This window comes from Mixophyes fleayi, chromosome 8 (genome assembly GCF_038048845.1).
Source record: "Mixophyes fleayi isolate aMixFle1 chromosome 8, aMixFle1.hap1, whole genome shotgun sequence".
NCBI lineage: Eukaryota > Metazoa > Chordata > Amphibia > Anura > Limnodynastidae > Mixophyes > Mixophyes fleayi.
The window spans coordinates 54,032,072-54,045,084 of NC_134409.1; the positions used below are offsets into that span (position 1 = coordinate 54,032,072).

The window sequence follows — 13,013 nt, forward strand, 5'->3', positions numbered from 1 at the left end:
TTGTCATCTGCATCTTGGTGCTCATAGACACTATCTTACCATACAAACATCAAGTGCATTGAAGTCACAGTAGATTTGCCATTTAATCTGTGCTGTCGTTGCCTGTTGTGCCCTCTTTACATATTACTACATACTTTCTTTTCACTGTAAAAACTATCATTTTTAAAGAAGCTAGAAATGTTCTGTTGGTGTTCTGAGGGGGAGAAAGTTGCTGTATAATAAGGTGAGAAGGTTGTGTAACTTTTTATTAGTGATAAACATTTTGTTTCCTTATTTTAATCAAAAAATGTCAAGGAAATATTTTTCTCTGCTAAGAATCAGATACAAATAAAGGTCAAATGGATTTCTAACACACCGTTTTAAACAATCATACACTTTGTGGTGCATGGGGGTTGTGCGGATATGTCGTTAGCTGTCACTACAATTTTCCCCAATGGCATGGACTTGACAAATCGCTTGTCAGAGAAAGGTCTGAACCTCTGGGAAAGCAACACATTACGAACCATTAATCATTTGGGCTCTGCCACTTGGTTAACTATTTGGTGCGCTGCCCCATTCACAAGAAAGTTACCCCAACATTGACAGGCTAAATGAGTTTTATTGTGCAACTTGGTGTAGCTTAATTTGCTATATAAAATATTACACAATACATATCAATATGATCCAGTAACAAACAATGGACTGGTATCCATTAATAGACAAACCAACGGAAAACTATAAAATGACTGAGTATGGGAGTACAGGTAACTAAGGTAGTAGCAGCATTCACTGAGCATAGGGAGAAAGCTCACACATTATTCCCCGACAGAGTAAATGCATATGTACCTCATGTACAATGTACCTCATTCAAAATGGAGGCTACCTCACCAAAACCATGTTGCATTTAAATCATTCAATGTGGGTAACAGCTCTGTACAATATAAATGCAGTATGATGTAGTGGTTCCATATTTGGAAATATGAATGTACCTCCTACTTAGTATTATTTCATATAGACAATGCAGAGTGCAGCATGTTTCTACACTGGAAAGTAAGAGTGAGCTCCCAGCAAAGATTAGATCCCACTCAGTATTATTTTATAGAGACAATACAGAGTGTAGCATATTTCCACACTGGAAAAGAAGAGTGTCCCCCCAGCAAAGACTCAGATCCTACGCCGTTATATTTTATACGGACAATGCAGAGTGCAGTATGTTTCCACACTGGAAAGGAAGAGTGAGCTCCCAGCAAAGATTAGATCCCACTCAGTATTATTTTATAGAGACAATACAGAGTGTAGCATATTTCCACACTGGAAAAGAAGAGTGTCCCCCCAGCAAAGACTCAGATCCTACGCCGTTATATTTTATACGGACAATGCAGAGTGCAGTATGTTTCCACACTGGAAAAGAAGAGTCTGTCCCCAGCAATGACTCAAATCCTACTCAGTATTATTTTATATAGACAATGCAGAGTGCAGCATATTTCCACACTGGAAAGGGAGAGTGTTTCCCCCGCAAAGCCTCAGAGGCTACTCAATTGTACTTTTACCTAGGCAAATTGTGTTTGTTGCTGTCGGTGGTAAAAGTTTAGGCCGTTAAAATGCTTGTAACATGTCAGAGCACCAAGTGGATATTTATATTGTTTGTCCATAGAGCTATTTTATTTTTTAACAGAAAACCTAGACAAATATGTGGCATGAAGTTATTGTGTGTTATACCTTCTGATGTTACTAAAGGTATTCAGCGGTGTTAATGTTAAGTGAAGCCATTAAGCTGAGGGCACTTAAAAGCATTGGTTAGGTGTTTCAGGCACTTACCCATTCGGGGTTAAAGTTGTTATGATATCCAGCCAATAGGATCCATGGGGAGTGGCATAGCCCCTTCAGTATTACTTCCCATAAATGCTGGGTCTTTTCTTCCCGCACTTTCTCGGATGCCTTCCTGCCCACCCAGCTAGTTGTGTTTGGTTTGGTTTAACAATTTTTTTTACAGAGGAGGCGCAGTTGGTGGGAGAACAGTGCAGTCAGCGACTAGTCACAACGGTGGTTATGCTATTTGGCCGCACGTCACTGTCCCTTTCAAGTAACATCACTCTTGATCCTTCTGAGTGGAGGATCCCTTGGCGTGCTTTGCGTGGCCGTCAATGTTGAGTCCAGAAGGGAGCAGTCACGCTGACGCCTGTTTTAGCACCGGCCAATTGTTAAGGGATTATTCCTTGGATAGTTTGAATGCCATCTTGGCATTGCAATATTTGGTTAGATGATTGGTTGTTAGTTGACTGCATTTTGCTCTCGCCGCCATCAGGTGGATTTTCATTTAATTTGGTTATTATTAATAAAACTGCGACCTTTTGCCAAAAAAAGCTTATATGTGACCGTGTTTTTATTTGGTTAAGTTTAAGTCACACTTATAATTTACGAAGGTTGGTAAGGTGCGTGAAGGAAAAGACATTAACCTTATGCATTTTATGTGGATGTTAAGCAACAACACTTTTGTAACTTAAACAGGTTGCTGTTTATTTAAAGATGATAACAACAGATGAATGCAGTTACTCACAGTTGCTTGTAGTACAGCAGTATTCAACAGTAACAACAGTTGTAGCAATCAGGCAATACAGATTATATAGTACACACTTAGTGCACTGTTATATAGATATGATGCAGGCAGGTTTTAATATATACTGCACAGCCGTGCAGTTACTTGTGGCAGACTCCTCTAATATATAGTGGGGTACAGCAGGGGGCCTACGTGCACTCTTTGAGGGTTTTATAGGGACTTATATATCTGGTGCCACGCAGCTCCTATAGCTGTGACTGTCCCCTTCACTGTCTCAATGGAAGTAACCGTGCAAAACCGAACTTCCGGTTATCGGGTGCAGGCGCATGCGCAGTAGCGTAATCTAGACGCCGATGTCCTGCCCCACTTCCTGTTCTCCTCCTAGACCACCAGGGAAAGAACAGTTGCCATGGAAACCTGATAGGAGACGGAGCGTTAGAGCTCCTACACACCAACAGTTATAGATGTCCTTTTCATTTTACATTGTTTATCCATGTACATCAGGAGGTAAATGTATCAAACTGTGATTCTGTCAAGTCACAGATTTTTGGAGATATTGCCACTCAGATTTAAAACAGCAATTTAGTCTGATCCTACAGTCCTGGAAACTGATTTAAAGTTGAGCATAAAGATACACCATTTCAGTATGAGAAGATGTGTCTGCACAAGTGCCGTTCTATATCTGTATTGTGAGTTGCGCGCATCTCAAGATATTTAACGCACTTGCATGTTCACACCGCAAATCTGCTTCTTTAAGCAAAAGGAGCCGCAAGTGCAAGCAACGTGCAGCTCTCAATGCAAATTGTGTGCACGTGCAGTGCGTCTATTGTGTACCAAGATGCATCTTTACATTAGAAAATACACTTAACTTGCAACTCAGATCAGATCAAAATCAGGTCCCTATTGTGTACAGTGTGAGTCACCTGGCTTAATTAAGTAATTGATTGCAAATGTCTGTTTTAACACTAGCCACTTAGTTCACTGCAGTTTAGATCAATTGGAATATTGGCGGCAGTTGGGATATATGGTAAACACTAAACTCTCTGAACTAATACAGCACAATCATGGTTGTTTCTACAAATATCTGCAGTATCATAAACATGTATATTTTAACCCTTTTTCTGATATTTTAGTTTAAAATGAAATATAATACATTTCTGCAATAGAAAAAGCTAGCGTAGTTGCGGGTTAGCAAGCATTTGAAAATATTTTTTTCATTTTTACCATTATCTGTCTGATATAGAGTTAAACATAAAATTGTGACTTTTGTACATGCACAAAATACGTCCATACACTTACGTTTCTGCGGTAGTTTTTTGGTGCACATATCTAAAGATGCAACTTGAAATCTAGGTGCCATCATCAATTGAGAAATGTGCACCAGGCTGATGAGACGTAATGGGTGTCTTAAAGTCAGAATCAGACAGATCTCCTAGAGGATTGGTTGACTTATGTCTCAACACCTGTACTGAACTTACATGTAAATGCCCTCGACCCGCCTCACAAAAGAACACATGGGAGCAAGTCTAAGATATAATCATTTAAAGCTATGGGCCTGATTCATTAAGGATCTTAACTCAAGAAACTTCTTATTTCAGTCTCCTGGACAAAACCATGTTACAATGCAAGGGGTGCAAATTAGTATTCTGTTTTGCACATAAGTTAAATACTGACTGTTTTTTCATGTAGCACACAAATATCAACTTTAAATTTCAGTGTACAAATAAGCTATCAAGTATTTGTGTGCTACATGAAAAAACAGTCAGTATTTAACTTATGTGCAAAACAGAAAACTAATTTGCACCCCTTGCATTGTAACTTGGTTTTGTCCAGGACACTGAAATAAGAAGTTTCTTAAGTTAAGATCCTTAATGAATCAGGCCCTATGTCCACAAGTTGTGCACAAGTACAGTGCAACAAATGTTGTGCAAAATGTTATTTTTCCGTGATGCAAATGAACTTGTGTCCAACTCTAAATAAGGTCCTTAATATTTATATCTCTCCCTTCACCATAAAGTTTGGAAACTTTTAAGCACTGTGTAAAAGGCATAATATATATGTTATATATATATATATATATATATATATATATATATATATATATACACATACATACAGTGGTCAAAATGGGGGTGTATTCGGTGGTATACCACCATTCCTCCTACTGCCTTCATTGTAAAACTACCAAATTTCATTCCCTTACATTCCCATTACATTTTTAATACCACCACTTATAAATTTCCATACTGCCACTTTAAATTTCCACTTTGACCACTGTGTGTACATGTATTTGGATCACTGTAAGATCATTTTTAAAGAGTATTCAATGTTAATGTTAGGATAGTTTATTAAGCCTTATTTCTAGACATCATATTGATAGTTGTTATGGATAGATCTTGAACTTTGATGACTCTTGGGTTATAGTTAACATACTGACATAAGGATTATGTCTTTGTTTATTTTATTAAATAATGTTTATTTTTATCTTCACAGCAAACGTCTGTGACAATGAGTTGCTTCGTTGTCAAAATGGTGGAGTGTGCCACAGCGTGAGGTGCCAGTGTCCTCCTGGCTACACCGGCATATTGTGTGAGAAACAGAAGTGTGAGGACACTGGGGGTTGCTCTAGTAACTCTGGACAAGACTCTGTTCCCCATAACCTCTATCTGACCACCATGATAATAGTAGCTCGACTCTGCACTTTCTAAAGAACATGAATAATGTACCTGCAATTTCCCATAAAGGATAAAGAGAGAAATTAAATATAAAGGAATAAATAAATTATAATATAACTGAGAGGGCCTGACTGTACTAAGCCATATGTATCAATTTGTGAATGAGAGATCCATGACTGTTATGATTCTGGCTCACAAGATGGCTGCCTCAAGGACTGCTGCCATGGTAACAGAAGCAGCTGTCAGGACCTTCAACAAATAGAAGGCCTTAGCAACATGGTCACCTCAAACAGAACTACTGCCATGGTAATTCCAGGTGTAAGGACCTTCAACACGTATGGAAGGCTCCTGCAAGAGAGCTGCCTCAAGCAGGACCGCTACCATGGCAGGATGAGTTTCATTATTCAATTACCCTTAAATTGCTCCAAAAGAAAAGGACAACAAGTGCTTGTTTGCCACTTCCACACGGTTATTGTACCTTTCTGCCCAGTGTGTGGACCAACCAAATAGCGTCATTCTTTGCTAGTGCATTATGGGTGAAGGAAAGCGGCCATATTGGTCCCCTGATACCCTTACACCTGTGCTTTTTTGTGAACGTCGCTCCGTATACCCTCGTTGGTTGAAAGATTTTATTTGTCCGATGTTAGTGGCACACATATCTCCCTTCCTTGGCCCCATCCCCTTTAAGAGAGTTCTTGTATATCATAGATACGCCATGATGATGAAAATAAGGCGCGTGATATCCAATATGAGAAAGGCTAGAGATTAAGCAAAAATAAAATGTATTTATCCTTTTGTATTCAAATGAAGTTATTTTTCTTGAAATAATGTAAAATGTAGATTTTTTGTATTATTGCAAATCCGTGTTTAACAGACAATCTATTAAGTGAATTTCATCAAAATATCAGAAAATATTTTTTTTTATTATTATAATTTTATTCTTTACTTTTTAAATTCTATATAATTTAAATTATATTGTATTACTCATTTTAACTCTTTGACGGCTAGAGGGGCTTCATGTTCCCTGGTTCCCCTAAGGCCGCAAATGGGTAAATTGCTCAGAAAATCTTCCTTAGGGAGCGTGTGCTGGTGTTATGGAAAGCCACAAGTTTACATATACAAGACGTGTAATAATGTTCCACCAAAGGAAATTATAAATGTTTTCTTGTTGTTTTAAAACACTGGAGGATTTCAAAGGAATAAAACATAACTGAAAACGACTTAACAAACAATGTAATGCACTTTCTTTTCATCGGGAGCTAAAAGTCAGAGGAGTCAACTACATATAGTTTCAAAAAAAGGAAAGTGGACAGAAAGAGACAATGATCCCAAAGGTAAATAAAACATTACTATGCACAATATGACATCACCGGAATATTGTAATAAGATTAAGGTGAGGAGAAGGCACATATTTGAGAGCGTTCCTGACCGTGCAGGTAACTTGCACTCTGCAAAAGGACCCCCACCCCATAGAGGCACCAGTTCTTGGTTGTACCAACAGGGGGCAATATTGCTTGTAAAGTATATTACTTTCCTGGGAATGCGCCATCAAATGGCTTTCATGCTGAATAGGTCCCTTTGAGAGAATAGACAGGTCTGATCTCCGCTTCCACTTAAAACAATGTTGTAAGAAGCCTTGCGCACACAGAAGTGACACATGTAATAAACCCAGTCCTGATGTCCTCTCCTTTTCATGATTTAATTAAGCCATAAATAAGGCTAAACAGAGGTATTCTTGGATAACAATACTTGGGAGTGCTTTGGGTGATACAAAATGGATAGGAGTTTGGACTTTAATGTGATGTTGTTTACACTTTTGCATGGTACACCTCCACAATATATTTCCTTCTTTCCATTAAAAGCTTGCATGCACCTTCATGTGCCCTGGGTGGATCATTGAGGTCCACCAGTGTAAATCCAAGGTATTTTGGTGTGCACTTTATAAATTACACCCACTGATACATTATATGCAGTATTTCATATATTTCCATTTTATTACATTATTTGCAAAATCCACTTTCATTTTTCGAAACATTCTAAGCATTCTTAAGTCACTTTATGCCATGTTTGTCCAGAACATAAAATAATAAACTAGAGTTCTTTGAAAAAACTTAATTTTGTATTTTTCAACAAGCAGTCACTCTCCTAAAATCTTGCTCAAATATCTGTAGTTTCCCTCAGCCACATTAGAAATGCAAATGAAGTGTACAGTGGACATAACGGGCCTCATCAGTGTCGGACTGGAACATGAAGGGCCCACCAGGGGTATGCAATGATAAGAGTCCCCAAAATAGTATGTCATTGCAAAGCAGCAGCAAGATGCTGACGGTGTCTGTTCAGCTGCCCGAAAGGTATGGCCAACGACTACAGAGCACTGCCCTGAATGATTCTTCTTTCCTTTTGGCCCGTGTGTGGCTATAATTTTAGCCAGTATGAGGCCACTCTCCAGCCCCTTCCCACTTACTTGAAACACACAGGCAATGCTGCATGCACTGTTAGGTACATGCAGCTCCCTAATCACAAGCAGAGCAATGTGAAGCAGGATATACCTCCCAACTGTCCATGCAGTGTGGACATTGACCTGACTAGGTGTCTCAGTCACCCAAAATCCAAGATGCCCTACTTGAATCAGGACAGTTGTCAGAGTGCCCTGCTCTCTCCTACCTGTTCTTGCAGCTATCACTACCTATGGCTGCTGATGCCTTTAGCTCAGTTGCTGCTTGTCTGGATCCTGGAATGTTGGGTCCCTGTTTGGAAAAAGAATAGGTGCATGAAATATGGAAAGCCTAGCAATGAGTGAACACTAAGCCTCTCTCTCCCAAACCAGCCCGGATATTAAATCAATAGCAACCATGTTTAATAATTAGGCTTCCCTACCTGCAATCAGACCAGGCATTAAATTAAATTAATAGCATTCATATTTAATAAATATACCCATAAATAAATAGTCCCATAACTAACTCCACCTTAAATGCATAGGCACTACCGTGACCCCCTCCCCCCTATTAAATTAAGTAGCTAATAAGGCTCATGGTTGCAATTCTAATGTATTTTTACATAGCATTTGAACATATCAAGAAAAACCTGTAGTATTCAGAACCTCCGTTTCTTCTTTACAGCACCAGCACAACTTTTACTTTATGTATACAAGGAAATATTTACAAATTATATTGTACTAACCTCTCATGATGTCAACTCCTTCACACACAAATATATTTGAAATATATTTCTGATAGGAAATCTATTCCTGCTACATCATATACTGACACTAAATTTCATCCAGATTAGGAACTTGAGAAATAAATCATGGCCATTAAGACAAAACCCAACCTCCCCACAAAGGTGCTTGAATCTCCCTGTAGTCAATAGTAAATGGATAGTTTATTAAAAAAAAAAAAACTTTTAATTATTACAAAAAAAAACATTAAAAACTGATGTAACTGCTCACTATGAACACCCGCTGCCACTATCACTATTAGGGTAAGTATTGCAACATGTTGAAATCCCATTAAAATGAATGGCCTATTGAAATGGGATAAGCTCCACTTGTAAAAAAAAATAAGTAATGGTCAGATATTTGTAATCTTTGTATTCCATTGTCATAAAAAATCACCAGAAAAAAGACAACGCAACTGCTTGCTACGAACGCTTACCACTGGTGTCTGTGACCTGGAGTGATTGAGAGTCCCATACAGGCTGCTTGTGATTGACTAGTGATTAAGAGTAGTCCAAGTCAATTTTGGTTAAAGTCTTTGTCGCTAGCAGATGCTGTGTTTTTTATAGAGGAGGGATTTTTTTTTTTGATTTTTTTTTTTACAGAGGAGGGGGTTCTCTGCTTTTTTTTTTGTTGCTATTGTGGAACTACCATTTACCAGAAGCTCAACAAGCACCAGCATGACCTTCCAGACATTGGCTGCCAGTAATACATGCTTCAACATGTATTTCCACAATAGGTGGCAGTGGTTTCTCAACAGCTGAGGCACAAATAGTTGGATGCAAAACGTTTCTTGAGAGGTCCGGCGAGAAGGAAATACCATTGAATTGGGATTAGGGAGAAGCGATAAGGGAACTTTAGATGTGAATAAAATGCTTAACGTTTGAGGTTTTCACATAGCAAGGTCCCAATTAACAATAATATCTTAAAACCTACTAATAAATAACAGACACAAAACCAGAATTTGGCATATAAAGGCAAAGTTTTCCGGCTGATAAGTATGCCATTAATTTCACCTGGTGTTGGGACCCAAATCACCAGCAACCCATGATAGGATGTCCGATAAGCCAAAGGTATCATTGACTATTAAGTAGGTGTTGGAACCCAACACAACCTTGAAAACACAAGTACCGCAGACCTGGTCACTCGGCACTCATCGCCACAGTCGATGGGGGTCTGAATCGAAAACACACATCAGCGGCATTCCATCAAACCTGCAGGGACAGACAACTGACATCTGGCTCAACAGGTGTTGGCACTATAAGCACCCACATCAAACATCAATACAGGGACGAGGGGAACAGGCAATTTGACCAGTAAGAAACGGAGATCACAGCCAAACAGGGAAATTTATAACGTGGCATGTGAAGTAAACTCCCAAAGTGTCATACCATGGGATTATCCCAGCTAAACGGACATGCCCACTTTTAACCCCTTAGGAAAAGGAACCATTATAGTTTTAACACAAACATCAGCTTTTAATTTCCCTGGGGGTGTGATATCCCTCAGTTACAAAAGGTGCAGTATTTTTGCACAAGTGAAAATTTCCCATTATTGTGTTAGAGTGAATGGACAGCTTATGTTCTGGAGCTAGTTCATACGCATCCATTCTACAGCACATAGGGTATATTTAACAAAGTGTGATGGTGCACTAACGTGCACTTAACATACAATTCATGCCCCGATGTGTCCCCCGCATATTTATTAAAGATGCATCGCAGCAGATATCGTGGATATCTGCTTCTTTGCATTCTGCTTCGTTTTGGGGAGCAGTCACCATTCAATAGTATGGTGACTGCTCCCTTTTGCAATCTAACAAGTTCCGAAAAATAGTTTTTTTCGGGAACTTGTCTTAATAATGTACACCAACTGAAGCTGGCGCACATTATCATAAATGAGTAATCTCAGTGCTGTCAGCTCTGCTCCGAAGATCATGTGATCCCTCCCTGTCAATCACAGCTCTCTCTCTGCAACTGTCGTTGCAGAGACAGAGAGGGGATCTTTGTGCGCATGTCCAGTTCTTGAAACTGGACATGCGCAATTGAAGAATGAAGAGAAGACCCGGAGACAGCGCTTCCGAAGAGGGGGGGTAAGTATGATTTTTTACTTCGCAGAAACAACAGTTTTTCGGAACTGCTGTTTCTGTGCAGGGTTGTACATAAATGTGAGAAATAGTTCAATCCTTATCATTGCGATAAGGATTGAAAACTATTTTTCACTTTATGTTAATATTGATAAATGTGCCCCATAGTCCTGCCGAGGTGGGCTTCCTGCTACGCATTCACTCAGCCACAAACGATTTTTAACAAAATGTATATTCAGCTGAAAAAGTCCTCTCAGTGATAAAATGCAAATGAATTTATCTCTCACATAGAGACAGGAAATTCAAACACTGAACAGGAGATTATTTATAATTAAAGGTGATTCCTTTTATTAAAATTAGAATTAGTGGTGCCTTAAATTTTATTGGCTGTGTAATTATTCAACAAAATGAAATGAGTACCATAGGAGCTCTGTGCATGCTTTGCAAAGACACAGGTATCCCCTGGGCAATCTCTATAGAGATGCAGCTCAAATATTCATTGCTGTTGGCAGCCTTATATTTAATATGTTAGTCTTATAGGGAAACACATTCACGAGTTTAATGCAGAGCTGTCATGCACATTTTTAAATAAAAATGTACATTAATTTTATAGTCTGAGTAATACCTAATTGCAATGTAGAGTTATTAACACAAGTACCATTCTTGAACACTGTGTTATGCTCCTAAGGCAAATCGGATGTCCTATTAGGGGAGGTGGGGGACGGGGGCTGGAAACCATCCAGCTTTTGAAAAGAAAGTTTTTCAGGAGATGAATGTTCTGATCTAGCGGGAGGTAGTGGCCTGTCCAATTGCCTGATTATGGAAGTGGGAACAGGACTGCATGTGTCAGTTGATGTGACATGATGTGGGAAACAAAATGGAGGCAGATGGGAAGCTAAAGACTTACTAGTGGAAGGAGCAGTAATTCTACCATGAAGATAATGGGGCCCATGGAGATAATGGGGCCTGCTGAATGGAGAACAAGCGAGCTGTGCGCCCTGGTTCCCTCCTCCACACGTCCCTGCACCAGGGTCCACACCTCGCTAGTTCTAGCCTCTGCCTCCAACATACCTCAACTTTCTAAACTGAAGCTTCTTACTAAAATTGTATAATTCCATTGTCTTTAGAGAGGAGGTAGAGAGATAAATGATGACCATTAACAATTAAGCATTTCTGACAACAAATGGTCATGTGATGTATACATATTTTGTATATGCTGCTAAGATAAATCATACTTGCCAACTCTCCCGGAATGTCCGGGAGACTCCCGCATTTTGTGAGAGTCTCCCGGACTCCCGGGCGAGTGTGGCAATCTCCCGAATTCTGCCCACTTCACTAGGAAGTGCCCCACTTCCTAGTGAAGTGGGCAGAATTAGATCCCAAACGCCGCGATTCCCGGTGAATCGCGGCGTTTGGCCCCGCCCCCGCTGTCAAATGACGCAATTTGCGTCATGACGTCACAGGGGGCGGGGCCGAAATGACGCGATTTCGGCCACCCCGCCCCTTCACGCCCCCCTCCACTGGCTGGCTCCCGGAAGGGAGCTGAAGAAAGTAGGTAAGTATGAGATAAATGTTAGTTGCAATGAAGTTGTAGAAAATATATAAACACTTAGCAATTGTAATTTAGAGTTAGGCTAGTAACACATGGCTGCTTACTGCACTCTATATATTTCAACCACAAGAGCCCTGTGTTTATCTGCTTCCATTGCCTATTATCCATATGTTTGTACGTATATCTTCAAGAAACAAGCTTCACTCATTTCACAAAATGAAATGAGCAACATAATCACTTTAACAACATATTGCAAACATATAACTGACCTGTCCTGGATGTTAGTTGCTTTAAGAACAAAATCAATCTATTGTACCAAGTAGAATTTGTATATATCAACTGCTCAAACATGACTTTAATAATTTAACATTTAAACTTTTTAATAAGTATCTCCTAGATTTTAGCAGTTGCAAAAGCAATTACTTTTCTGATTTGTGATTAATCCAAGGGAGGATTATGCAGAATTGCTCAGAGAATTCTGTTTGCATTTATTCAAAATCAATTAGCTAGAATTCTTGTCTTCTTGGAATTTAAATCCTGGTTTTGAGCCTTGTTGCTCATTCCAAATTTATGAAACTTAAAATAAACCCTAACATTACCCCATTTGAGACCAGCACTGAAAAGGGTTAAGTAGAATATATACCCTTCTACTAAAATATACAAAAGCATTCAAATTCCTTTTAGTTCTCAGCATCTCAAAGCCTGTTGATCGTTTACAAAGCACAAAATATTCAGGCGAGCCGATTCTTTCATTTTGCACAAACGCAACTAATTGTCACCTTGCGTATAACAATAAGAGTGCACACATAATGTAACTGTGTCTGTAAAATCAGTTGACACTTCTTTGAGATTGTGGGTCTGGCTGGAAGTGCATATGGTGGAAACAGTAAAATTGTTGCTATAAACTCCAGCTTGCTACCACTTTCATACCTGTCCCTGAATAAAAACAAATT

At 39.2% G+C, this 13,013-nt stretch overlaps 1 protein-coding gene across 7 annotated transcripts in view; it reads left to right on the forward strand.

The window, feature by feature from the left end:
* The window catches only part of NTNG1 (netrin G1), a 212,329-nt gene extending 205,898 nt beyond the window's left edge, over positions 1 to 6,431 (forward strand). For all 7 annotated transcript variants that reach the window (XM_075182570.1, XM_075182573.1, XM_075182574.1 and 4 more), the window contains one exon: positions 5,030 to 6,431. In XM_075182570.1, coding sequence (XP_075038671.1) covers positions 5,030 to 5,244 — 215 coding nt within the window. In that variant the 3' untranslated portion in view covers positions 5,245 to 6,431. The remainder of the gene's footprint in view (positions 1 to 5,029) is intronic.
* The last annotated feature ends 6,582 nt before the right edge of the window (positions 6,432 to 13,013 follow it).